A 27,094-nucleotide genomic window follows, 5' to 3' on the forward strand; every position below is an offset into this window, starting at 1 on the left:
GCACAGGATGTCATGAAGGAAATAAGATAGGACAAAGAATTTTACAGGGCTCAGGACATCTGGACACTCAAAAATTTACACCAGACCTTTGAGGAATTTGTCCACTGAGGTACAAGACTGCCAGCGAACTTTTTTTTTTTTGGTCTTTTTCAGGGGATCAAACTCACAACTGCCTGCTTGCAAGGCAGGCGCTTATGCCATTGAGCTAAATCCCCAGGCCCCTGCCAGTGAACTTTGAGCCCAGATGTTTATTGGGATCTTCCTGCCTAATGTCCCCTTTCTTTCCATCTCTATAAAAGGGACACTTTTTTTTTTTTTTTTTTTTGTCTTTTTCATTTTTATCGGTACCGGGAATCGAACTCACAACCGCCTGCTTGTAAGGCAGGTGCTTATGCTGCTGAGCTAAATCCCCAGCCCCGGGACACATTTTTCTTTGTTCAGGGCAGATGGTTTTATCATCTCTGCCTGCCTATACCTAGGAACAATGTATTCCATGCCATGTTGTCTTTACACAAACCTGGTGGTTTCTGTTGGTCTTTTGCTTCCCTCTATATGTTACACAATAGTTACTAAGCCTTATCACAGTGTGGAGAGATAAACCTGTGGCAACTGAAAGTTAGTGGGGCTGACTACTGGTTTTTGAGGTAGCTTCCACAGTATCCAAGAAACTCAGATCAAATCTTGTGAATTTTACAACCCTCAGTTTCCTTATCTACCATGTGGGGACCTAGTAGGAGCTACTTATTTGAGCAATGTGGAATTAAATATGATATGTGGATAAAGTGTTTTGTACAGTGCTCGGACATACTAAGTGCTAAAAAAACCCCAAACCTTTGCTGTTACTATTGCTAAGTAAATTGGGAAAAGATTATTAAGTATCTTGAAAGTTGTGCTAAGGTTGATGGAATGAAACAGGGAAGATACATCAGCTAAAAGACTAGTTAGGAGCCTGTCGTCGTCTAGGTAGCAGAAATACAAAGAACTGGCTAGCTGGATAAGTTATCTACATAAATGTCAGGATTTGGTGACTGAATGAATAATATCAAAAAGGTGACCAGGGGCCAGGGATTTAGTTCAGTGGTGTAGCATCTGCATGAGTTCAATTCCTGGTACCAAAAAAAAAAAAAAAAAAAAAAAAAAAGTGATCTTGTGAGGGGTAAAGTGTGCTATTAAGCCCAGGACCTTTTGAGGACAGAGACCTTAAAAGATTCTTTCATGCACAACACTGACATAGCTCCTACCATAAGCATTCCAGGAAACAATGTTACTTGAAGTCCCAGAGGAATACCACCGAGATAAAGCATAGAACCTGCATGGTCTTTTCTTAGAAAAGTCACAGTATCGTATTTGTGCAGGGCCTGTCCCTTTACATGTAAGATGAAACTCCAGATTAATATTTTCCAAACTTTATTTCAATTCCATAATGATAGATGAACATCAGTGTTACATAGCTAGGGGATTCATGTCAATGCTCATTTTTCTTTTTTTTTTTTTTTATTTTTTTATTTTTTTTTTTTTCTTAGGCAAGATGAGTTTCTAATTGCTCATTTTTCAAGAGTTTCATAAAGCTAAAAAACAGACTCGTCTGTTGAAATCTCCAACTTAACAAAAGCTCAGTAGAATTTCTAATTGCAACATCAACACTTTCCATCACTTTTTTTTTTTTTTTTTTTTTTGAGACAGGGTCTTGACATGTAGTTCAGGCTGGCCTCAGACTCATCACAATTCTCCTTCCTTAGTTTCTCAAGTACTGAGATTACGGGTCTGTGCCACCATGTTTGACTTCCATCACTTTCAATTTGCACTTCTGCTATAAAGGATCTGCTCTAGAGAAAAAAAAAAAAAAACGACACAAGGAGCTGTCCAATAAAAAACCTCCAACCCAAGTCTGAGGAAATTGAACCGAAACAGATGAATGTGAAAAAGCACACCTATTTCAGTGGCAAGTATTTTAATGAAGATTAAGGAGCATGGTGGAGTTTTTAAGTTTTTCAAACAACTTGTATCTCGTTATTATGTAAATGTGTATATATGCCAATAAATTTTCAAGTTTCCTCAAAGTCTCACTATGTAGCCCTGGCCAGCCTTGAACTCTCAGTGATTCTCTTGCCTCTGACTCTTGAGTGCTGGGATTACAGGCCTGAGCCACCATAGTCTGTCTCTTTAAAAAACTGAAATGTTAGGCCAGGGATATAGCTCAGTGGTGTAGTGCCTGCCTGGCAAGTTTTAAGTCCTGAATTTGGTTCCCAGTACCAACAAAAAAGAAAAATGTTACCCTTTTTCCTATTCTGGAACATAATATGAATTATGAAAAGAACAAGCAAAGGACTCCAAGAATGCTAGTGTACCATAGATTATATATTTTGTCTAAGAGACCAACACAAGCAGCTAACATTCTGCCTTATCAATGAGAGAGTACTACAGTGCATGATTTGAAATTAAATTCAAATATTCTCTTTTTAGCTCAGGTATAGCTAGCTACCAGGAGAGCTAAGCATCACTTATCAATTACATTTCTTTATTCCTGGTGAGAACATTGGCAAATCACAGTGGCACTTAATCCTTGCAGAGAAAGGCAATTTCTAAAAAGCAATGCCTTTCCTTGGGGCAGAGTATGGAAGTCCTGGATAAGACCAAATGTAGAGGCTGGGGATTTAGCTCAGTGGCATAAGCGTCCGAAAAAAAATACCAAATATAGAGCTTAGCTCTTTTAGGTTAAGCTTTTCAAACATGCCTGCTTCCACCTTTAACCATAACATTTGACTTTAACTGAAACTGATGCAGAATATTCAACTGTTTGCCTTCCACTGTTTACCCTCTATAGGAAGGGGATCCTCTGAAAAAGATCCTAAAAAATAAGAAGGTCCCCAAAATAAGCTGCTCCTCCCAGGTTCTGACAGAAGTAGCAGAGATAGAGCCATTTCTTTGCAATAGCTTTTGGGAATCTTCGAATATTTCTGGCCAACTAAATTTAGACTAGTAAATCACAGGCTCAATAAAAATTGTAAGCAGTCTCTTAAAGTTTGTGAATCAGACAAACTGGCAGCTAAAAGAAACTAAAGCAACAAGACTATCTGGTGAGTTACCAAAATTAAAACCTGCAGGCACTCTCTGTTATAGTGAGTGCTAGTCACATTCCTAAAGGTTTTGTGATTAAATTTTAGTACTCATAAGCATAGAGCTATTTTCCTAAAACAAGGAAGTTTTTCAGGAACTATAGACATTAGTTTACTCTGCTCTGATACTTAAAAAATACAAGGTAACTATTTCCTACTTGATTTCTTAGTTGAACTGTATTGCAGTAAGAGTCCTTCTGAGTTGCTTTTCCTAAACCAGTTAGGATCTCTTGATTACAAGCAACGGAGTAGTGTAATACAGAGAGTTGTGTTTTGTTGTTACCAAAATATATTTTCCAGTAATGTGACTACTTTAAAAGAAAGTTCAGCTGGGGTATAGCTCAGCGGCACAGTGCCTGTCTGGCAAGTGTGAGGTTGTGAGTTTGATCCCCAGTATTAAAAAAAAAAAATTCAGCTTTTATAACACATTGCACTTGCCAGGCAGGCGCTTATGCTGCTGAGTTATATCCCTCTGACTGTGACATGTTAATGCAGAAACGTAAGTGGTGTGAACTGGGGACATATGGTGTCCCCCTCCCCATATTGTATTACACCCTCTACAGAAGAGTCTAATTATTCCTTTAAGACCATAGAGCTATGAGTAGAAAGAATATTGTATTGGGCTTTATCTTGGACCTATTTTTAGAGTCTAGAACTAAATAAGACAGCTCTGCTTCATTACGACAGGATCTTGTTTTGTGTAAAACTCCAGGAAAGAGACATTCTTCAGAAGTCCATGACCCTTTTTTACCTGTCAGTATGCCTTATCCAACTGCCTATCTATACCAGATCCCAAATATTTTTCCATGCCAGTTTTAAAACCAACCTGACCTAAAGTGAAAACAACCAAAAATGGGCTTGAAAGGCAAGAGGTACAGCATGCACTTAATATGCACAATACCTTTTTTTTTTTTTTTTTTTGTATTTTTACCAGTAGCAGGGATCGAACTCACAACCACAGGCTTGCAAGGCAGGTGCTTATGCCACTGAGCTAAATCTCCAGCCCCAATACTCTGGTTTTGAGCTCTAGCACAAGATAAAAACACAACAGCAGCAGCAACAAAGAAACTCCCACAAAACCTGGTCTGGGAGATTATGAAGTTTCCTTATAAGGGACCATAAGATGCTAGGATAGCCAGAAGCTTCAGTGTTTCAGAAATCTAAACTATTTAATCATACTCTAATTAGATAAGGGATCTTATATAAAGAGGGACTTTGATAAAGCATACTGACAAATATTTCCAAAAATATTCTCTCTAGTGTAAACTATCATATACACATCTTAGGGCAATTGCCAATGCCCTCATATATTTAAACTCTGAAGTTAATCAGTCTTCACACACAGGTAGAAAGTTTTATCTCTCTTCTCTACATGTACATTTGTTCCTCTTTTTCATTCCAATATTCATCCCTATATACTCCATGCCTAGTTTGATAGCTAGTACATTTTTTAGCTGGAATGTAGGCAGATAAATAAAACAAATCTAACCTATGTTGCAAACATTCAGTCCTGAGGATTCGAAAATAAGAGTATTTAGAAGATGTTCTGAGTATGAAGGTTCTTCTATCAAATTAGTGAGGGCTCAAAGAGTGGAGGGAAAAGAAAGGCATTTGTCAGTTTGAAAGTCACAGACAATTTTTATCATTCTTTAATTAGGTAAGTTGAAAAAATGAACTTTTCGGTAGCAGAAAGAAGCAACAGTCTTTGAGGGTCTGGAATCTGCAAGGAAATAAGGGGGGAAAAGAGACAGTTCTTAGTGCCTTTTAATGATAAAAGCAACCACATCTGACAATAGGTCATAGGATTGCAATTAAGTTCTCTTGGTCTGCTGGAGGAATCTGCTGTGTATGGCAGAACACCAAGTATGGACTTCTAATCCTTAGCTTTAGTACTACAGTGCACACAAACACTTGCTAATTGTACGAAAGACATTCTATATAGACACTGCTGTATACTTCCTATGTCAACAGTTTCACAAGTAAGGAGAATATGAGAACTGACTCTCCAGGAAAGTGACTCCTTCAAGTAATTCTGTACTAATTACAATTAATTTATACTGATCTTTTTCTCTTCTTTTGTATTCTATTTAGTCATCAATTCAACAATATTTTTGAGCTATACAATGTACATTAGAGGATAAAAATTAATATGGCTTTACTTGCTTCTGTGGTACCTAATAAAAAGGAGTCATTGAGAAAAACACAAATAGGATAAATGCATTAAGTATTCAGTGAGCAAAGGATTTTTTTTGAATAAAGCATTCTTATATACTGTATGTATATTTAAAAAATTACACCCATAAATTCCTTATGATAATGAATCATGTCTTCTATTTCTTTTATATCCTTCCAAAGAAGCTAGAGAATTTTGTAATAAGCATTCAATAATGATGCATCATCTTTCCTTTTTTTTTTTTTGTACCAGGGATTGAACTCATGACCTCACGCTTGTCAGGCAGGCGCTTATGCCGCTAAGCCTATGATGCATCATTTTTAAGAGTATAAAAAGGTCTGCGGCTGCTTAGAGTCTTAGTTAATGGATAATCTTCTTTTCCTCATTTCTCAGGGGTTATACAAAAAAATAAATTTTCAGTGTGTAAGGAGTTAAATTCTTATTTTTTTTTTTTTGTCTTTTTGAGACAGGGTCTCGCTATTTACTTCAGGCTGGCCTTGACCTCACTTTGTAGCCCAGGCTGGTCTGGAACTTGCAACTGATCCTCCTGCCTTAGCCTCCCAAGTGCTGGGATTACAGGGATAAGCCACCATGCCCAGCACTTAAATTCTTTTTTGTTCATTTGTGGTGCTGGGGACCAAACCCAGGGTCTTATGCATGCAAGCCAAGAGCTCTACCACTGAGCCACATCCTTAGCCCAAATTCTAAAGATATGACTGATCTTCAGTTACAGAGACAGACATCTCTCTGAGATTTTAATTTTCAAGTTGCCACTTTTATTAGATAGCTGTATCTTTAATGTATGATCACCAAACACTTGTGTAGAACACCAGAGAAGAACTCAAAAGTTCATCATTTATCTAGGTCTGATACATCTCAATGCTGTTGTCTCTCGCCCTTGTGGGGCCAAACTTCATTTTCTGACTTTCAGGTATATTCAATAATTTTAAGTCAGAACCTAGAAGAAAAATGGGCAACACCTAGAAGATAAATATTATTTATAGCTCAGAAGTATTTCTTTTGGCATCTCTTACTTATTTGTCTTTTGCAGAAGGGTCTTGCCATTTATTTCAGGTTGATCTTGAATTATGTAGCCCAGGGTGGGATTACAGATGTGTGCCACCACACCTGGCTTATGCTTCTGGCATCTCTCATACTTCTTAGCAGAAGAAACATTGTTTTTTGGTACAAAATGACGTCTAACAGATTCTTCTGCTTTACTGTCCAGAGAGTGAGGATGGAAAACAATAAGCCAGTTATTTGTTTAATACACTAGCTGGGAGTGGTGGTACATGCCTGTAATCTTAGCATGTGGGATGCTGAGGCGGGAGGGTTGCTTTGAGTTTGAGGCCAGCATGGTTACACAATTTTTTCTTTTTTGGTTGAGACAGGGTCTTGCTATGTATTTCAGACTGGCCTTGAATTCACTATGTAATTTAAACTGGCCTTGAAGTCACGGTGATCTGGGATTACAGAGATGCACTCACTGCCACACCTGGAAGCCTGGGCTACATAGTAAATTCAAGGTGAATCTGAATTACAGTACTGAGTTCCATCAGAGTCACTAAGGCCTACTATCTGTGAGGCAGCTGGGATATAATGCCACTCCCCAGCCTCTGTAATGTTTTCTTTTGATTTGATTTGTAATATTTTTTTCCCATGAGCTTGGAGACTGGGAAACCTCAGCTGAGATAGCATTTGAAGTGTTAAACTTGGCTCTGCCATGGATATACAGAGGGAATTCAAGAAAAGCTTCATCTGTTGGAAGTGAAAGATTTTGGTCTCTTCACATAGATCTTTGTGAGGTCCGGCTAACTCAAATACTCAGATGAGATGAACAGTGCAAGACTCTGAAAGAGACCCAAAACTTTTAAGTGCTTATTAAAGAGAGGATGAATTTTTTGATGAGGATTAAACTGTAATGCATAGGGAATAAATTGCAGAGCAGTGAAGCATAACTGTCTAATTAATCTCAATCCATTAAGAGGCATGACAGATACAGAATGCAACTTTGATATTAAAAAAAAAGCAATGTGTACTAATGTTAGGGAAAACAATTTAGCATGTTAACAGAATTCTAATTTAACCAGTAAATGCCTATTCACTAGTGTATAAAGCCTATCAGAGGCTATATCCTTAAAAAACACATGCACACACTAACGTTTAATTTGGTACCATAATCTGAAAGAAAATTAGACCTAAATTGCTTTAAGTCCAGTTAAATCTTGCAATCATCTGAAGATATAGTGATATAAAACTGAAATACTTACTTGAGATATTCCGTTACTGTGCATTTCCATCTATGAGTAAAAATATTTCAAAATAAATATATCATGTCAACTGAAATCCACTCCATCCTCTATATTTACTAAACATAAATGACTTATTCCTGAGGTATAGTGAATAATAATATAAAAGCAGAATAATTTAACTTGGTGATCAGATTCCATTTAAAAGCATAAGAAAAGAAAATTATTCTTTACTTATTTTGTAATCTCTTATTTTGTAATTTTTTTGTATCCAAAGAGAAACATTTTAAAAGGAGTATGTGGCTACTCCAAAATTATTTCAAATAGTAGGTAAGGATAAAATAAAAGGAATATAAAAAAAGAAATAAAAGGAATATGAATTTAGGAGTAACATTAGAAAATGTAAACTTGTATTAAATAAGAATGATACCATCTTTGATATTCTGAAATTTGGGGTTATCAGGGTATCAAATTTCCACATGAAGTCAATGTTGAACCTCATCACTGAATTTGATTTGATTTTTATCCAATTCAGTTTGCGACCAGAATTATGGAAAGAATTAAGTTTGTGAAGCGAAGGTACCACTGTATTTTGTTATAAATTTAGTAATTGTATAGCCAGCATGGTCTAGGATGTCTAGCAAAGGCATCTGAATTCCATTCTTTATGCTGGTTCTTATGACTGTTCACTTTCTTTTTCTCTTTATTCATTTTCTTTTAGGCCCCTGCAGTACAAATAGTGATCCCAATTCCCTTTAGATATTATGCCTGGAAAATTAGGGATGAGTTCCTCTTTCTTTTACTCAAAATTAACAGCCTTTTTATTTGTCCCCAAATTTACTCTCTTGATGTCAGTGGTTATCTCATCCTGAAAATATTTTCTTGGTTTCCGTGCTCTTGTACGTTTTCGTAATTTTTTTTTGTTTCTAACCAATGTCAGACATAGGGTGAAATAAGTGAGATGCTTAGGATATAAAATTTAAGAACGTATTTTATGGTCACATATGTGCAAGGTGTTCAGACAAAAGAAATCTGAATGACTAAGAGTATTTGGTTTTTTTTAGCACAACGAAGGGAATAAAAACATTTTGCTTCTATTTTACTTACTGTTTTTCCATGGTAGAACATAGGGCAGAGACTTGGGAACTCGCATGCCTGAAGCCAGGTTGCTCTTATGTTCCATAACCATGTTGCTAGCAGGACTGCAAAAAAAAAAAAAAAATTTTTTTTTTTTTAAACAATGTCAGCATTCTCTGTATCCTTCAGGCAGGTACATGTGAGACAATCAAAACATTTTTGTAATTTGAATGAAAATAAATTTGTTCATGTGAAAGAAATGTAAACACATTTCCTCAAACACATTCCTGTAATTAGAATGATTATTATTTCTCTGGAAAGTTCTCTGTTTTATACAGGCATTAAGATGAGTCTAACCATTTTCATTTTCCAGAAATTGAGATAAACGGCAATGCCATCTACTGTTCAATAGTATGACAACTCATCAACTCACTCAGTAAATGTAAGAGATAAACTAAAATGCCATTCAATCTAATCAAAGGCAGGAAATCTCACAGAACTGAGGTAAAATTAAAATTGTAATCAATGGAATTCATCATCTTTAAGTTTTTGTCTTAAAATGCACATAAAATAGTGTATCCTCAAAATTATAAAAGTACTGTGTAACTTTTTTTTTTGAGATAGGGTCTTGCTGGGTAGTTCAGGCTGGGCTTGAACTTGCAGTGGGCCTGCTGCCTCAGATCTCCCTCGTGCTAGGATTACCGGTGCTTGCCACTACTTTCAGCTGGAAATGATTAAATGATCTTATGGACTAAGATATAAAAATCAATATGCACACTATTTGGGGGGAAAATGAAGTTTACATGTTATTTTTTCATTTTCTAATACAGAAATAACCTCACTTGACATGAAATTTGGTCTTCTAAGATTTGAGTATTGGCAATAATGAGGAATCTTATAGTTTTAAGTTAAATACAAAAACTAGTGGGAACAGATCCATGTTTTTCCCTCGCCAACAGGTAGTCTGGACTTTCTAATCACAAATAAAAATTTATAATTTTTTTTGAAACAGAATCTTGCTATGCAGTTCAAGGTGGCCTTCAACTCCTGGGCTGGCCTAGAACTTGTAGCTTTCCTCTTGCCTCAGCCTTCCAAGTGCTAGGATTACAGGTGCACCACCACCTCCAGCCTCAGAAAAATTTTTTAAAGTATTAAAATAATGTAAACTTAGCAAAAAATCCAATTAAAACAGAAGCATGCCCTCCTTGTTAAGACTAAGATAAAAAAATAAAATTCTAAGACTATTTTTTTTAAAATCGGTACTAGGGATCGAACTCAACTATTTTTACATTCCGAATGAGTAGCACTAACCACATATCCTTTTTATGAATCAAGGAGTGAGGAAGGAAAAAACTCACCCAAAAAAGTGTAAGCTATCACCAAAGAACACCAATAAGGAAAGACTGGCTTATTTTTGGTAATAGGATACTGATTTGGGGAGGAAGTGCTGAGAAAGAGACCATTTCATTTACCTGTTGTTGCCACAGAAGCTGGCTGTGCCCCAGACAAATGGGGTGCTAGTTTGTTCCCACAAATCTGCCAAAAGAAGCAAAATTTAGTCTGTGATACTGCTAGATAAAATATCAGTTCATAATAGTTGAATTTGTAAGATGGAAATTAATATGCCAAAGTTGAGATGCAAGTAAAAATTGATCAAGTATTTTCCCTAAGTGACACAGAAACAGGAATTTAACTAAAGAATATAAGCACAAGCTACATAAACAATAATAAACATGCCTAGTAACAATCAAACACAGATGGTACAACACAATTTATGAAAAAAAAACCAGATGTAAAGTAGTGCCTTTTCCAATCAAGAGAGAAAGGCTGTTCCACATGTCTGCACAGTGATACAAATGTACTCATTTTGGGTCCCCATAAAAATAGTAACACATTCCAAACAACATGGTGTGTTCATAAAAAAGGAAAATGTTCCTTCTGTTTTAAGCAAATGACTTGAGATTTAGACATGATGAAGAGAAAGATGTAGAGGTACTTCACCTTTATCCCAATCTTCATCACAAGGGGGGCACTGCCATGTGCTCTCAGCCAGTCTCTCTTGTCCAAGGTTCCTGGTCTGGTTGACTGCAAGATAACAGAGACCTGATATAAGATAGCCAAGTTACTACCAACTTACTGTATTTAAAGCAGTAGTGCAGGGCATGGTGGTGCATGCCTGTAATCCCAGTACTTCGGAGCTGAAATAGGAGGGTCACCATGAGCTCAACACCAACCTGGTCTACACAGTGAGTTCAAAGCCAGCCTGAACTACATGGTGAGACCTTGACTCAAAAACCAAAAAAAGGAGCTGGATGTGGTAGTGCACATCTGTAATCCCAGCACTTGGGAGGCAGAGGCAGGAGGATCATTTCAAGTTTAAGACTAGCTTGGGCTACAAAATGAGCTAAGGGCCAACCTAAACTACACAGTGAATCCTTGTCTCAAAAAGATAAAACAAAAGAAAACAACAGAAACCAAAAAAACAAAACAAAGCAAAATGAAAAAAGGGAGTTTAAGAGGAGGTTGCAAGGTAGCCTAATGGGTCTTTGTTTTTAAAACATGGATAGTATGAAATCTAAACAGAGGGGTCTAGAGGGGTCTAATCCCTCTGTTAACAAAAAGGTAAGAGAAACAAAGACATTTGCCATGTTTATGGCAATAAAAAGATTTTATTTTTAGATGGTTTATTAGTAAAATGAATCAGGCTGTTCAGAAGAGAAAGCAGCCCGACATGTAAACAACAGGCAACCTATTGTTGCTAAAAGGCAAAAAAATATTTTTCTTCTGAAATGATGAAAGCCAAAAATCAAGTTGGCAATGTGGCACAATACAAATCTGAATGGGCTAACCTACATTACTGGAACATTTTTGTTAGTCAGGCTTACCCACATCCTGTTCAATACAACTTTTGTCATCACAGCTTGAGATATGGTGACTAATTTCAGCCCGAGGAACTTGGTGGCGAGCATTAAAGGGACAAGTAGCCAATTTGTTTGCAACATCAGGATGATTCTGTGGAACCAAAATTAAGGAATCTGTCAGTTCTTTGGCACTCTTAAAATCCAAGGGGAGTGGCTCAACCTTATTCATTTAAAATTCCTCACACAGAGTTAATGGCTTAACTATGGTAGGCAAATTTCATAGAAAATTTAGAGTTATTTGCAGACTATTCAAATGTCTTCAAAACCATCAAATATATGCCTCTTTGTTATGATTATAGAAAGAGACAATGCGGATATTGGAATTTAAGTGGCTTATGCAGAGCTAAACAGTAAAAATGAACCTTTTCTGTTGTTAGGAATTGAACTGAGGACCTTGCACTTGCCCGGCTATATGCCCAGCCCTGAACAATTTTTTTCTCTGTTTATTTCTCAGTCATAAGATTCAGATGGCACAGCCAATAATAATAGAGCTCTCTGAAAACTGACATTCAGGATAAACAGCAACACTAAACATGCTCAGTCTGCATTGCAGTAGTGCCCCTACTACTGCAATACAATAGTCTGGAAAATAGATGTTGTAAAGGAGCTACAGAAGAGACAAACCAATGATTTTTTTCAGATTAACGCAGGGACACTTATTTAAAGTAATAATGCCTGAAATGAGGCTCTGAACAATGTGACCTTTATTTTTGCTTTTTCACTAAGAAAAAATCCAAAGATAGTTTTGCTGACTTTCTTGTTCTAAAGAAAAAAGGTTTAAGATCACCCAAATCTTATGGTGAATATATCAACAGTTAAGAAATTTATTAGCAAAAGAAAAAAGCTGTTATAAATGAAAATCAAGAGGCAAAAATTATGTGACACAGGAAGAATGCTGGGATTAAGAAACTATGGGATTGGGCTGGGGATTTAGCTCAGCGGCATAAGCACCTGTCTTATAAACAGGCGGTCGTGAGTTCGATCCCCGGTACCGGAAAAAAGCAAAAACAAACAAACAAACAAAAACTATGGGATTAAGAAATTTTTGAGGGCAGGAATCTCTATCATTTTTCATAAGGAGTATTAAGCATTGCATGCAAAGGTTTTACGGACAAAGCATAACAACATTAGAAAATAGAGGAGTTATAGCAGTATCTTGGTATCATTTTTCTCTCCTTTCCAATTTTTATCCTGAGGAAATCATTTGAGAGGCTAGAGGACGAAGACATAGCGACATCTGCTGATCCATATTGTTCAGGTTTAAGTTTAAGTGATCCTTGTTCCAGGTTAAAGAGAGCTGAAGAAATAATCTGCAAGGCACATTATGTCTCCAGGATTGTAAGAGGAACTTTTTTGTGAGTATGAGCTGTGGATTGAACCCAGGGTCTTGTGCCTACTAAGTATATGTTCTACCACTAAGCTATATCTCACCTAACAGAAATATTCTTTAAAGGATGCTAAATCTGAATGGTAAGCAGTTTTTATTAAATACTAAAATTGTTTTTCAAGATTAAATTTTACTGTATGTTGGCCTCTGTATCTGATGTCTGCATTCCAGTGATCTTGTCAACATGTCTCAATTAATATAGTGCTAGTTTATATCTAAGTCTATAAAAGAGTAACAAGAATTTTTTAAAAAGATGGTGAAACTTGGAGAAACAGTTATTTAATACTGTTTTCTTAGGCTAACCTTTAGTCGGTCCACCTCCTAAAATTTCTAGACAAGAACAAAAATCAGAAAGAAATGTAGCACCTAGTTCTTTCAGGACAATAAACATATCAAGGTAATAAGAGATTTCTTATCACTAACAAAAATTTAGTGTTTCCTTCTCTTTACAAAGAATAAGATCCAGAGATACTATTTATAAAGAGTGCTTTGAAGAAAGCACTACTTAGAAGAAAAATTTATGTATCCTAAGAAATAAACTTTCCATAAATTTTGGACACAGAGGTAGATTCTCAAAACAATCCTGGAATTCAACATTTATGCTAAAACTATTTGATGTTTACAAAATCTGGTTTATAAAATCTTTTTTTTTTCTGGTTTATAAAATTGTGAAAGAACTCAAGATGGCAAAAGGGACAATTATAAAAATAATACCTTACCTTTCTACACTTGATAAGATGATAAGGAAACCTGCAGGCCCTGATCTGGTGGTTTTTATCATAGGGACATTGTAATAGCTTTTCAGGGTCCAGGGAGTCAACTGAAAGAGAGACAAATACATTAAAGTATGCAGTATAATCGATCTTTGTAACACTATTGCATTTCAGGCACATTGGCATTTTTTTTTAAAAAACAGAATCTGTAAGATGGATAATAGAAAAAGTCAGTGTAAAGAATAATTAGCTTTAAAAAGGATTGACTAAACAACTAAAAACTAAAATGTAATTCTGAGAATATAAACCTGTTACCACTGAACTTTATTTTTTTCATTCAAAAAAAGGGAGGGATCTAAGAGATGGAGGGAAGGCGAAGAGGATGAATTATGTTAAGTTATATGTATGTGTGAACTCCCCATAACAAATGCAATTATTTTATACTGCCAACATGTATTAGTTAAAACATTTATTTTCATTTTTGATTACCCTTACCATAAAACAAAAACAAAAAAGTTAAATCAAGTGACATTCTAATTTTTATTCTCCAGCTAATCCAACCAGAGCTTCCCAACCAGTTTGCTAAAGCTGAAGTAGATTGCTAGTGTTCCCATGTATCCACTGTGGCCCATTGTGCAAAGCACTTTACCCCTTGATCCTCAGCCAAATGATCCTAGGGCAAATTGAGGACAGTCAATCCCATTCTTTAGCATCTTTGTTTATATTAATATCCATGACACCAAGTTGGTAAGCACTGTTCTAGTTATACTATTTTATGGAAGCTTGAAAAATATTAGTGGGTAGATATTTTTTTGTGTTTTAATTTATTCCTAATAAGCAGTTCCTGATCATCATGACCCCAGTTACTTCTCAAATGGTACTAATACCTTTAACAGACTAATACCTTTAACAGGTGGTTTACTTTGCCTATTATGGAACATACTCAAGGTGAAAAAAAATCCCAAATAATACTTAATCTATTTTATCTCTCTTTTTTTGATACTGGGGATTAAACTCATGACCTCATGCTTGCCAGGCAGGCGCTTATTCCGCTGAGCTAAATCCCCAACCCTTAAATAATTCTTTTTTTTTTTTTTTTTTTTTTGGCTTTTTCGTTTTTATCATTACCGGGGATCCCTTAAATAATTCTTAATCTAGTGACTGCCAAACTAGCCAGATTAAAAATAAAAAACAATTTGCAAAAAATAAAACTTTCTGGGGTTATGACAACTTCAGACATATGGAACTGCCAAGTGAAAGAAGAGTCCCTAATCTAGATTATGCTATTTAAAACTGCCCTCAGTATCTATAAAATGTCCTGGTTGAGCCCCAAATTTTAACAACTACAGCTAAGAAAGGGAGATTAAATGGTTAAGGGCATTCTATGGACAAGAGGCAAATGCTCTTGCCACCCCTGGAGGTAATTTTTAAAGTGAAATAAACAATTCACATTTGATAAGAAGCTTATAAGCCAGGAGACTGCAGTGAAAATCAGAAGCCAGTGAGAAATTGAAACAGACAGTTTCACTGTAAGAATGTAAACATGGAATTGCTAACCATGATCATGATGCAAATGAGCTAGAAAGGTGACTTGAAGGGCAGAATGAATAGGCAGGAAAAGTTTTAGACAGGCAAGCTTATTATGTCAACCAAACTCTTCTTGACTAGCAATCTTTTCCTATTTCTGAATCTTCAGGACATCCATGGAGCATTTACAGATGAAATTCTTATTAGTTTCCCTTCATTTAATCCATTCTATCACTTGAAAATGTTAGGCCATGTCAGCAGCTGACAGACTGATGAACCATATGATTTACACATATTATCCTGCCCATATAGTAGCATATGTCAGAGTTGATAATGAGAGCTTCCTACCATAATGCTTTACTTCTTGCTGTCTGACAATTTAGGTCAGCTCTAATTTGGGTTCCTATATTTTAAAAAATTATTTTTAATTAAGAAATTTTAAATTGTGATAAAATATATGTAAAATGTACCATTCTAATTATTTTTTTTCTTTTTTATTGGTACCAGGGATCGAACTCATGACCGCCTGCTTGCAAGGCAGGTGCTTATGCCACTGAGCTAAATCCCCAGCCCAATTCTAATTATTTTAAATGTATAATTCAGTAATGCCAAGTATACTCACACTATTGCACAATCTCCAGACATCTGTAGTCTCACAGACTATATCCAGTAAACCTCAACTCCCCAGTCCTCTCTTCCCCTAGACCCTGGAAACCATCACTTTGTACATTTTAGATATTTCATATAAGTGAAATCTTACAGTATTTGTTTTTTCTGTGATTTTATTATGTCATTTAAACTGAGCATGGTGGCACATGCCTGTAATCTCAGCACTTGGGAGGCTGAGGCAGGAGGATCATTAAGTTTGAGGTCAGCCTGGGCTACAAAGGAAACTCAAAACCAGCCTGAACTGCTTAGTGAGACCCTGTCTCGAAAAGACCAAAAAAAACCAAAAACAAAAAACAAACAAACAAAAAAATTATGTCATTCATGTTATATAGCATATGACGAATTTCTTGTCTCCTATTTTGAAACTTTTTTTTTTTTTAACTAAGTTTTTTGGTTATGCCAGAGATTGAATCCAGAACCTTGTGCATGCTAGATAAGTACTCTATCAATGAGCTTACATCCCTAATTTTTAATGTTTTTTGGTGCTCTTTCCTTGTTATTATGTATAAGGAATATATTAATACTGTATCTATGGATGTACCATGTATTCTTTTTTTTTTGTCTTTTTCCTTTTTATCGGTACCGGGGATTGAACTCACGACTGCCTGCTTGTAGGGCAGGTGCTTATGCCGCTGAGCTAAATCTTCAGCCCTATACCATGCATTCTTAACTATGTCTCCTGTTGATAGGCATGTTTCCAGTTTTTTACTACTGTATACAATAATGTGACTAACAATCTATATTTTTTGTTTTTGAAACATACATATAGATATAGATATATAGATATAGATATATTTTGGTTTGTTTTGTGCTTCGGGGAAGTTGTGGTACTGAAGACTGAACCAAGGGACTTTGCATTGACGCATTCCTAGCCCTTTTTACATTGTTTTATGTTTTGTGGCACTTGGGATTAAATCTAGGACCTTCACATGAGCTCTACCCTCAGCCTTTTTTAAAAAAATTGTCATTTTGAGACAGGGTTTCATTAATTATTCAGTCTGGTATGGATTTTTTGGGTCTTCTAAGTTTTGTTGGATCACTCGAAAATTAAGAATTCCCTTTAGAATGTCCTAGAAACTCAATATACAGCAATCTTATTATGTATACTACATTACCCCTCAAAATATAAAGCAGAAAATACTATTTTTGCTTCAGATATATCGGAGGCTAAAGTCCTAAGGAGTTAAAAGGGCTTCATTTAATTAAAATACAGTTTATAGAGCACATACTTAGCATGTGCAAAGCTTGGGTTCAATCCCAAGCATCAAAAATACCAAATCAAATATACAGTTTTCGACAGATGTCCTATGCACTGCCTTTTCAAAGCTATATGACTTGTCGTTGGGGCTGAGGATTTAGCTCAGCGGCATAAGCGCCTGCCTTGCAAGCAGACAGTCGTGAGTTCGATCCCTGGTACCGATAAAAATGAAAAAGACCAAAAAAAAAAAAAAAAAAGCTATATGACTTATTATACATTTTTATTTTTATTTTATCTTTTTGAGACAAGGTCTCACTATGCAGTTCACATTGGTCTTGAACTGGCAATGATCCTCCTGCTTCAGCCTCCTGAGTGCTGGGATTACAGGTGTGTGCCACCATGCCCAGCATATCTTTTTAATTACTTAAATTTCCAGTATCTTATTTGAGATTTGGAGATCTTCTGCACACCAATACCATACAGACCTTTCCTTCTTAGTAGTTCAGGGAGAAATGTGAATTTTTCACCATACACTGAAAGTCTAGTCAGACATAAAAACTATAACAAATACAGGCTGATCCAGAGAAATACATGCTATGATGACAGCAATGAGGTAAAATACAATTTAAGTGTTTAGTGTTTCTCTGACTTTTCAGGCCTATAGCTGGTAGTCTGATCATCTATCCAGAAGGTAACAATACACAATGTAGTATCCTACACAATGTAGGATCTCCTTCTGAAGGTGGGGGCCATTGTTAATTCTCTATTATCTTGTTTCAAAATCCTATATTATTCTCATTGTTTTGTTTGGTTGGGTTTTACTGTTTTATCTTGTTTGATTTTGTTGTATCTGATGGCATGGGCAACTATTTCCAAGGTAACAAGATACATAATGGTAGCCATTTTGGATATACTTTTATCTTGTTTTGAAGTGCTGTACTGCATTCACTGCTTTTTTAGTGGTTCTATTCTGTTTGTTTTGTTTGATTTTACTATGTCTGAAGGTATGGGCAGCTATTTTGAAGATGAGATACTATGGTAACCATTGCTGATTTCCCATTATCTTGGGTTTTTTTGGTTTTTTTTGTCTTTTTATCGGTACCAGGGATCGAACTCACGACTGCCTGCTTGCAAGGCAGGTGCTTATGCCGCTGAGCTAAATCCCCAGCCCCCTATTATCTTGTTTTGATTGGCTTTAATTCTCCTTTATTTTGCTTGGTTTTATTCTCTCCAAAATAAAATTTAAAAAACTATATGTAAATAATACAACTTATTTTCTAAAAGTAACAAGTAGTACATACTGTAAGTATCTTCCATGCTGAAAATGAAGGTGCTGATTTCAAGTGCTGGGAGAAAAAAAAAAAACACATGAATCAGGGAATCAGAAATGAAATGTACCAAAGGCAGCTCTAAGAAGAGAAATCAGTAGTTCTCAAATTGAAGCTATCCAAGTTCAATATAAGAAATCTTTAGCATGTATCTTCGTCCTCAAACATTTCTTCCTCCTCTTTAAAAGCTTTCTTTCCTTCTCTGAAGCTTTTCTCCCTGGCAGTACTGGGGACTGGACCCAGGCACTCACACATATTAGGCAAGTACTCTATCATTAAGCTACATTCCCAGTCTATTTTAGTTTTTGAGACACCTATCCTGCCTGGGCTTGAAATTGTAATCTTTCTACCTTGGCCTCATGAATAGCTAGGTAAAAAGCATGCATAATTCACACCTGACTCCTTTGAAACATTTTAACATCATTTGTCTAATCTACATTTTTGGAACAAATTTAGGGCCCACAAAATCTTATGATTGTTTACCTGCTATTAGGAGTTTGATGCTGTTTAACACTAGAGGACACAAGTGAAGACCATAAAAATACCAAGACCGGGGGCTGGGGATTTAGCTCAGCGGCATAAGCGCCTGCCTTGCAAGCAGGCAGTCGTGAGTTCGATCCCCGGTACCGATAAAAAAGAAAAAGACAAAAAAAAAACAAAAACAAAATACCAAGACCAAAAAATAAATAAAAATATTTAAATTATGGACAAAAACAGGCATAGAGTATTTTATTCTATTTTTTTTTTTTTTTTTTTTGTTTTGGTACTGGGAATCAAACTCATGAGTTTGCACTTGCAAGGCAAGTGCTTACACCATTGAGCTAAATCCCTGGGCCAGGTATTTTATTTTTTGAGACAAGGTCCTGCTATGTATTCCAGGCTGGCCTTGAATTTACTATATGGCCCATGCTGGCCTCAAACTCACAGGAATCCTCTTGCCTCAGCCGTATGTCTGTGACTGCTGAGATTACATGTGTGTACCACCATGCCTGGTTTAGGGTACTATTTTAAAGCTTTCCTCTTAAATTTCTAAAAGTTTTAGGAAGGGCAGGTTACCAGTTTTGCCCCTCTCTAGGATCTGGGAATTATGGACCATTTATGATAGACAGTATACTCATCCAAAATGCTCAGACGCTAGATTATTATTATTTTTTGCCTTCTTTGACACAGGGTTTCATTATGCATTTCAGGCTGCCCTGTAACTCCCAGCAATCTGTCTCAGCCTTCTGAGTACCAGGACTACAGGTGTGTATCACCACACCCAGCCTTAGATTACCATTTTTTTTTTTTTTGTCTTTTTCATTTTTATCGGTACCAGGGATCGAACTCACGACTGCCTGCTTGCAAGGCAGGCGCTTATGCCGCTGAGCTAAATCCCCAGCCCCTAGATTACCATTTTTATGACTTTTCTTTTTTTTTGTACTGGAGATTAAACTCAAGAGCTTTTATTTTCGAGGTAGACATTTATGCCAGTGAGCTAAATCCCCAACCTCTTTTATGATTTTTCTTAAACATGATCAAGAAATGCCACACTGATGTTTTCCTCAGTCTCCAATGCTAATATGGCATCACTTGCTGATTTAAACCCCTTCATTTAATACTTAAGTCCTGTATCCACTGAGGGAAAATTTGTGAATGTTAAGACCCAGGAACTACCTACTGTATATTACAGATAACACAGTCACAGGAGAAAAAAAAATCTAACAAATAGAAAAGATTAAAATAAATTGCTTTATAGTTTGAATACCCTTCTACCAGAGATTTCCCCTACTGAGTTCTATAATTAAACAATACATTAAGGGAAAAACTAATTCTGTGTAAAACTACCTCATAGAAAGTTTCTGAAAATTGGTTATATTTACAGCTATGGTCTCTAGGCAAGCTCTCCTTTGGCCTCTCATACAATTCCATAGCCTTCTCTCCATTCTATGACATAAGCAGCTGTAGAACTTATGTTAGGAAATACAACTGATCAGCTGGCAGAGCCCATTTGTTAAAGGCAATCATTAAACTACGTAAAATATATATATTTTCATATTTGGATTAAGAATTTCTGATCATTTTTACACATGGTTACTTCATACCTTTTTATTAAAAGTTAAGTGAGGCTGGAAGAAAGAACCAAATATCCAGTTTCGAGACTTTAAGGCATATAAAAGAGTGATGACTGCTAGATTCAGCAGCATGCAGGGAACAATGTATTTTTTTTCCTGCAAAAAGACTAATTATAGACTAATAGCACTGGAATTTCTAGTATCACGCAACTGTGTCCCTTTAAATATCGTCCATATCAAACTGTTAACAGGTGGCGCTTTTCATTAGTACCAGATCAGTAATTTAGCTGCGTGAAGCAGTTAAATTTGGAACTGGTTAGAGTCGGAAGCTACTGTTTCAACTTAACAGAGTTCGAGGCGTCCATAAAGTCGTAATTTCCTTCCTTTAAGCAAAGAAACTCAAACTGAACTCTTTAACAGTCTGAAGCGATAGGACTACAGAGAAGGTGGGGAGGATGGTTAACTTAAAAGAAGGTCGAAAAAGGTGCTAGACAGGCCCTCGAGTGGACGACGGCTCGGAACTAGCCGACAGCCACAGGAACTTCGTTCGAGTCCTAGGGCTGAAAAGTACGGGCGGAAAAGGGCAAAAGTGCCGTTACATGGTGAAGGGAACTCCGTACCTCACAGGCGAACTGTTCGGAGAGGCCAAGCCGGACCGCGACCCTCCCGTACCTCAGCCGCGCCACGCTCGCAGCACGACCGCCTTCGCCCCTCAGCCACGCCTGGGCAACGCTCACTTCCGGTCCCTGGCGCCAGTGGGTGGGGCCTCCTGCTTCCTGTGACGCGCAGGCTCCGTCTGCTTTAGTGCTGGGCCTGTAGGTCGCCCCCGAGGGCCAGAAGGGACTCCTTTGCGTGCCCCTTCCCCACTGGGCCCCAGTCACACGGTCATTGTGACTCAGCCCCTTGCGCCAGTTCTCCTCAGCCCCGCAGAGCTGTACTGGGCATGCGTGTGTGGAACTCCAGCGCCCTTCCCCGGACTTTGTGGCGGCCATTTTAGAAAAGAGAATGAGAGTTTAGGAACGAGATCGGGTGGAGGTCGGGTGCTGTCTGGGGGAAACCTTATTTGTGGAGTTTTTATTAATGGAAATATAACTCACATTTTGAGGGGAGAGAAGAAGAATTATGAAGGAGATAGAACAATCAAAAAACAGCCAAAAACTAAGGGCAGGAATTTTGTGTTTGACAGTTATAGAATCTCAAAATTTAAGAGAGTAGTAGTGGCGTCTGAGAATGGATGATAGGATGATGGATGAGCTAGTAGCATTAAAAGGAGATTTAGATTGAAGAGGGCAAGTAGGTCACAAAGTTACAACTTCCCTTGTAAACCACTGAGTTGTTCTGAAAACTGGTATGTATACACAAAGTGTAAGCAGGTTTTGAACCCAAATCTCACTAAGAAAACAGATACCAATGTGGATGAGTGGTTATTTTGAGATAAGGTCTCATTATGTAGTTCAGGCTGACCTCAAAGTTGTAGTGATCCTCCTGCCTCAGCCTCCTAAGTGCTTGGATTACAGGTATGCACCACCACTCCGGCCAGAAATGGATGTTGAAGATGCTTTCAGGTTCAAGCCATTCTTGTGGACTTTGTGCGTGTGTGTGCGTGCGTGCGTGTTGTGTATGTGTGTGTGTTGTGTGTGTGTATTGTACTAGATGGGGATTGAACCTGCACGCCGCTTCCCTTGCTCTTTTTTTGTATTTCTGAAACCTGCAGTTCAGTCTGGCCTTGAGCTCACTCTGTAGCCAAGGCTGGTCTCGATTTGCAACGATCCTCTCAGAGGCTTGAGAGGCTTCTCAAGTGCTGGGATTTACAGGCGTGAGCCACCATGCCCAGCCCCTTTTAAATTTTTTTATTTTTTATTTTATTTTATTTTATTTTTTGTCTTTTTCATTTTTATCGGTACCAGGGATCGAACTCACGACTGCCTGCTTACAAGGCAGGCGCTTATGCCGCTGAGCTAAATCCCCAGCCCTAAATTTATTTTGAGACGGGGTCTCAGTCACTAAATTGCCCAGCCTACGCTTGAATTTGAGATACTGCTCTCCGAAGAGTGCTGGGATTACAAGCTTGCCCCACCATGGTGACTGGTTTAGTGACTCTTAGTCATTTATGAACATTAGAATCATATAAGGAGGTCTTACAATACACCAAGCTGCAGAGTGTGGTGGTGTATGACTATAATTCCCGCACTCAGGAATCTGAGACCTGAGATCACTATGAGATTGAGGTCAGCCTGGGCTATACAAGTGAGTTCAAGGCCAACCTGCACCACCATAGCAAGACCCTGTCTCAAAACAAAAACAAAATAAAAAACATACAGGTTGAGTTTACATTACAGACCAATTACTCAGAGCCAGTAATAGTTATTTTTAAAAAACCCATCTAGATGAGTCTAATGTGCAGCCAAGGTTGAGAATCACTGACCTAAGCAATATTTTGAATTTATAAAAGCTATTCTTTCACCCGAATGGCATGGATGATTCATATGAAGAACGCACCGTTAAAGTGCTTTTTCAAAGATAATTGCTAAGAATGAAAGCTTCATTTCGAACTTGGTGCAAAGCATTTTAGAAACAGCTGTTGTTTTGGCAAGTCAATTTCAGATTGTTAGGAAATAATTTAAAATAGTTTTATTGAAATTCTAACCTCTGACTTTATCACATCATTCATGTTGAATTAGTAGGGCAACAGTGATTTGAACCAAAATGTGGATTTTCGGGTTTTAAATGGCAGCAATCTGGTGCAAATGTTTTCGTTATTACCAGATGTACAAGTACTTTTCATTCAGATATCTGCAAACTGAAATTTCTTTTTTTTTTTGTCTTTTTTCATTTCATTTTTATCGGTACCGGGGATCGAACTCACGACCGCCTGCTTGCAAGGCAGGTGCTTATGCCACTGAGCTAAACCTCCAGCCCCCAAACTGAAATTTCTGAGGAAGAAAGAGCTAAGAATTTGAGAGGAAGAGAACTGGGTCCTAAACCAGAATCCAAAATCAGGCTTCACTGCATTCAGAAATGACTTGTTCAAGTGACAGGATTGTCAACTAATAAAACTGTTTTATTTAGCAGCAGTGAGCAAGCCTACCAACTTAAAAACAAAATTCAAACCTGCCTTTCAGTGGTGACTTTGAAATAAAAATGCACCACACATTTATTTTTTTCAACCCCAAAACTTTCTGCTTTATCTGAGATCCCTGCTGAGCTTGCTTTCAGACTGGTTTTCCAGCCAGGCTGATCATATTTGAAAAGGAAAAAACAAGAGACCAAGTCATTTAAACAAAGGCCATTCTAGGAGTTGGTGGAGATTAATGCACTAAACTGAATTCTAATTTTTGGTTTCATCTGTGCATATTATAGCATTTATCCTTATAGATTATATTTTAATAATAATTAGTAAAAAAATAACATTTACAGACTATTGATTAAAAAGACAAATTTGTACTTTAGCAACTAAAAAAAAAACCTTTGTTAGGTTGGGTATGATGGTGTATGCCTGTATTTCCAGCTGTTCAAGAGACTGAAGCAGGAAATCAAAGGTTAAGGCCAACCTTGGCCATTTAGTGATACATATCTCTATCTATTTTTATTTTTGCTGGTAGTACTAGGAATTCAACTCAGGGCCTTTTGGATGCTAGGCAAGCACTCTACCACTGAGCTATATCTTCAGCAGTGAGATCTTAGAAAAGAAAAAGGTTGAAGATGTAGCTTTATACTCAAGCCATATTCAATGGCCAGTACTATAAAACAACAAAAACTTTTGTTAGAAAATGAGTTTTTTAGCCCTTTGAATTGAAGGAATTCCCAAAGTCCTTGAAATACATCTGAAACTTTTCAGTTTCAGAAGGCCTAATAAACTTTTACCCATCAAAATACTAAAATTCTTTGTTTCTGGCTTGAATTCTATCAACTAAGTCCTGGTTCTCTCATTTAATGGTGAGTTTTGATTGGTAGTTAAGTGCATAATTAAAAATAGAAAAATTATTCTACAAGCAATTGCAAATCAAAAGGTTATGGAGAAATGGGCCAAGTAAGTGTTCTTATTGGTGAGAATGTGCCGTCATTGCGAAGTACTGGACAGGCGAGAGGAAAGTTGGAGTTAGATACTGTTGTTTAGGCACAGTAGGAGGGAGTGGTGGTAGAAACTAATATAAGTAAATTTATGTTTAGAAAAAGAGTTGTTAACTAGCTGGGTACTGTGGTGAATGTCTGTAGTCTCCGCACTCGGGAGGCTCACTGCCAGTTTGAGACCATCCTGGGCTACAAAGTGAGTTCAAGACCGGCCTGAACCATGCAGTGAAACCCTGCCCCCTCCCCCTCCAACAAAAATAGAAAGAAAAAGAGAAAAAGAAAAAAAAAGATTCGCTAATGACAGCTCGCTAAAGGATAGCCAATATTCAACTCTAGAAAGTAACATACAGGATGAGTGAGAGGGGAAAAAAAGAGGTGATATTTTGTTAGTCCTAACATATAAATGTTACAAATCTCTGTAGTCCACATTATCTGTAATAATTACCAGTATGTGGTACTTAAATCCATTCTATGTTTTCCCCTGATGTATGGGTAGTTCTTTAACCAGAATTCAGGAAAATATAGCTTCTTACACACTTTCTTGTGCCAGCATCTAAGAAAATTGTAAGCCAAACTTTTTTTTTTTTTTTAAACAAATTGTTCTAGTATTGAAGAGACAGGTGACTTTCTTTTTTAGGTTTTTGTTTTGCAAGGTGGTGGTGGGGGGTAGTTCAGACAGGATCTTGCTCTGTAGTCCAGACTGGCCTTGAACTTACTATGTAGCCCAGGCCGATCTTGAACTCTCAGTGATCCTCCTGCCTTAGCCTATTGAGTGCTGGGAGTACATACAGCTGTGTGCTACTATGCCCAGTTTGGAAACTTTTTTTGAAGATTGCTGAAGTACAATTATGTCAAGGAAACTTTACCTGTGAAAGGCTGTCACTGTGCAGAACAGTCCTGAAATTCCAATACCTGCCATTCGTTAGATGTTAATTTGAGGAAGGGCAGATGTTTAAATATAATACTCATTCTTTCTGCCAAACCTTCTAACCTTTATCTGTGATTGAATCCTTACTCTCTGTTTTGTTTTTGGAACTTCCATTTACCTTCTCCTCTCCTAGCACTTTTTTTTTTTTTTTTGTCTTTTTTCCTTTTTATCGGTACATGGGGATCGAACTCACGACTGCCTGCTTTCAAGGCAGGCACTTATGCCGCTCCCCAGCTCCCTCTCCTAGCACTTTTACAGCACCTTGTACAGTGCTTCTGAAAGGGTGGTCCCCATGTGGAGATTTGAAGAAATGCAAATTCTTAGGCCCTAGGAAGACTTTCTGAGTCAGAAACTCTGGAAGGTGAGAAGCCTTACAATCTGTCTTTTTTTTGTGTTTTAAACAAACCTCCATGTGATTCTGTTATCCACTAAAGTTTGAGAATTATTGCCTTATACTGTAATTGTTAACATTGTTCCCTTATACTGGACTATGTCACTATAGTTTCATTTTTTTACATGGAGGTGTGACTGACAAATTGTGTATATTTAAGGTTTACAACATGATGTTTTGATATAAGTACACCTTGTGTAATAATTCCCACAATGAAGCTAATTAGCAAAATCAGGACATAGTTTGTGTGTTTTATTTGTGTGTGGTGAGAATACTTAAGGTCTTTAGCGAATTTTAGGTATATAACACATTGTTATTTTGTTTGGTTGGTTTTTTGAGATAGGGTCTCTATGTAGTTTGGGTTGGTTTTGAACTCATTATGTAGCCCAGGCTGGCCTCAAACTTGAAGTGATACTCCTGCCTCATGCTTCTGAGTACAGGGATTATAGGTATGTGACACCATGCCCTGTTTACAAATGCAATGTTATTTACTGTAGTTTCCATGATGTGTATTAGTTCTCTAGAATTTATTGATTTCCTGAGTACTTGTAGGCTTTGACCAACATCTCCCCCACTTCCCCCCATGCTACTACAGTTCCTAGATAGTGTTACAAATATAGAGATAGTTGATTATTTGACTTGAGAACATAGGTGTATTTTGTCAAGTGCTGTAAAACTATGACATCCATCTATTTTGTAAGAGTATGCGGGAAGAAGGGCCTAAAATATTTGAGTTTTTTCCCTTCCTTATAGCACAGCTGCTTGGAAAGCCTGAACTAAAAGGCCTAGAAAGTCTGGACCAATATGGGACAGATAAAGATGTGGAACCAATGAGATATGTTTTGGTACATATTTAGGACATGTGTAAAGGGCTTAGTAGAGTTTTCCTCTCACAGTTTATATGGTGAATGGAAGAGTTAAAACCTTAAAAATTGATTTTAGGGAAGTAAGTTTATATGTGGAAAGGCCTATCACTATCCCATAAAAATAACTTGCCTTAATAGGACTTTCTGTAGAAGAAAAACTGGTTATCAAGATTTTTTTTTTTTTGACACAGGAATTCACTGTGCAATTCAGGTTGGCCTTTAGTTGCTTTTCTCTCCTTGCTGGCACAAAACCTTAACATCCAAAATGAAGGGAGGAAAGGTTTATTTAGCTCACTGTGGAGGTTTCGGTCCGTAATCAGCTGGCTCCACGGCAGGGTGGCATGGCACTAGGACAGTACTTCAAGGCACCAGCCAGAGCGAGAGGGGGAAATGAGCCTTTTTTTTTTTTTTTTTTTTTTTTTTTTA

At 37.1% G+C, this 27,094-nt stretch overlaps 1 protein-coding gene across 2 annotated transcripts; it reads right to left on the minus strand.

Moving 5' to 3' along the window:
• Positions 1 to 1,458: 1,458 nt before the first annotated feature.
• On the minus strand, positions 1,459 to 21,332 carry Gtsf1 (gametocyte specific factor 1). Of its 2 annotated transcripts, none has more exons than XM_063254886.1 (9): positions 21,033 to 21,332; positions 18,332 to 18,376; positions 13,643 to 13,743; positions 11,501 to 11,627; positions 10,617 to 10,700; positions 10,088 to 10,151; positions 8,646 to 8,740; positions 7,560 to 7,589; positions 1,459 to 1,826 (listed from the first exon to the last, which is right to left on the minus strand). In XM_063254886.1, exons 2-8 carry the CDS (start codon positions 18,345 to 18,347, stop codon positions 7,573 to 7,575), a joined length of 504 nt encoding a protein of 167 aa, XP_063110956.1. In that variant the 5' UTR covers positions 18,348 to 18,376; positions 21,033 to 21,332; the 3' UTR covers positions 1,459 to 1,826; positions 7,560 to 7,572. The 2 variants fall into 2 exon arrangements, with proteins under 2 accessions (XP_063110956.1, XP_063110955.1); XM_063254885.1 differs by lacking the exon at positions 1,459 to 1,826 and adding an exon at positions 4,727 to 4,836 and having other exon boundaries at positions 21,033 to 21,330.
• Positions 21,333 to 27,094: the final 5,762 nt, after the last annotated feature.

Source organism: Cavia porcellus, unplaced genomic scaffold (genome assembly GCF_034190915.1).
Source record: "Cavia porcellus strain 051 isolate PalLab524CR breed Dunkin Hartley unplaced genomic scaffold, mCavPor4.1 scaffold_8, whole genome shotgun sequence".
NCBI classification, from domain to species: Eukaryota; Metazoa; Chordata; class Mammalia; order Rodentia; family Caviidae; genus Cavia; species Cavia porcellus.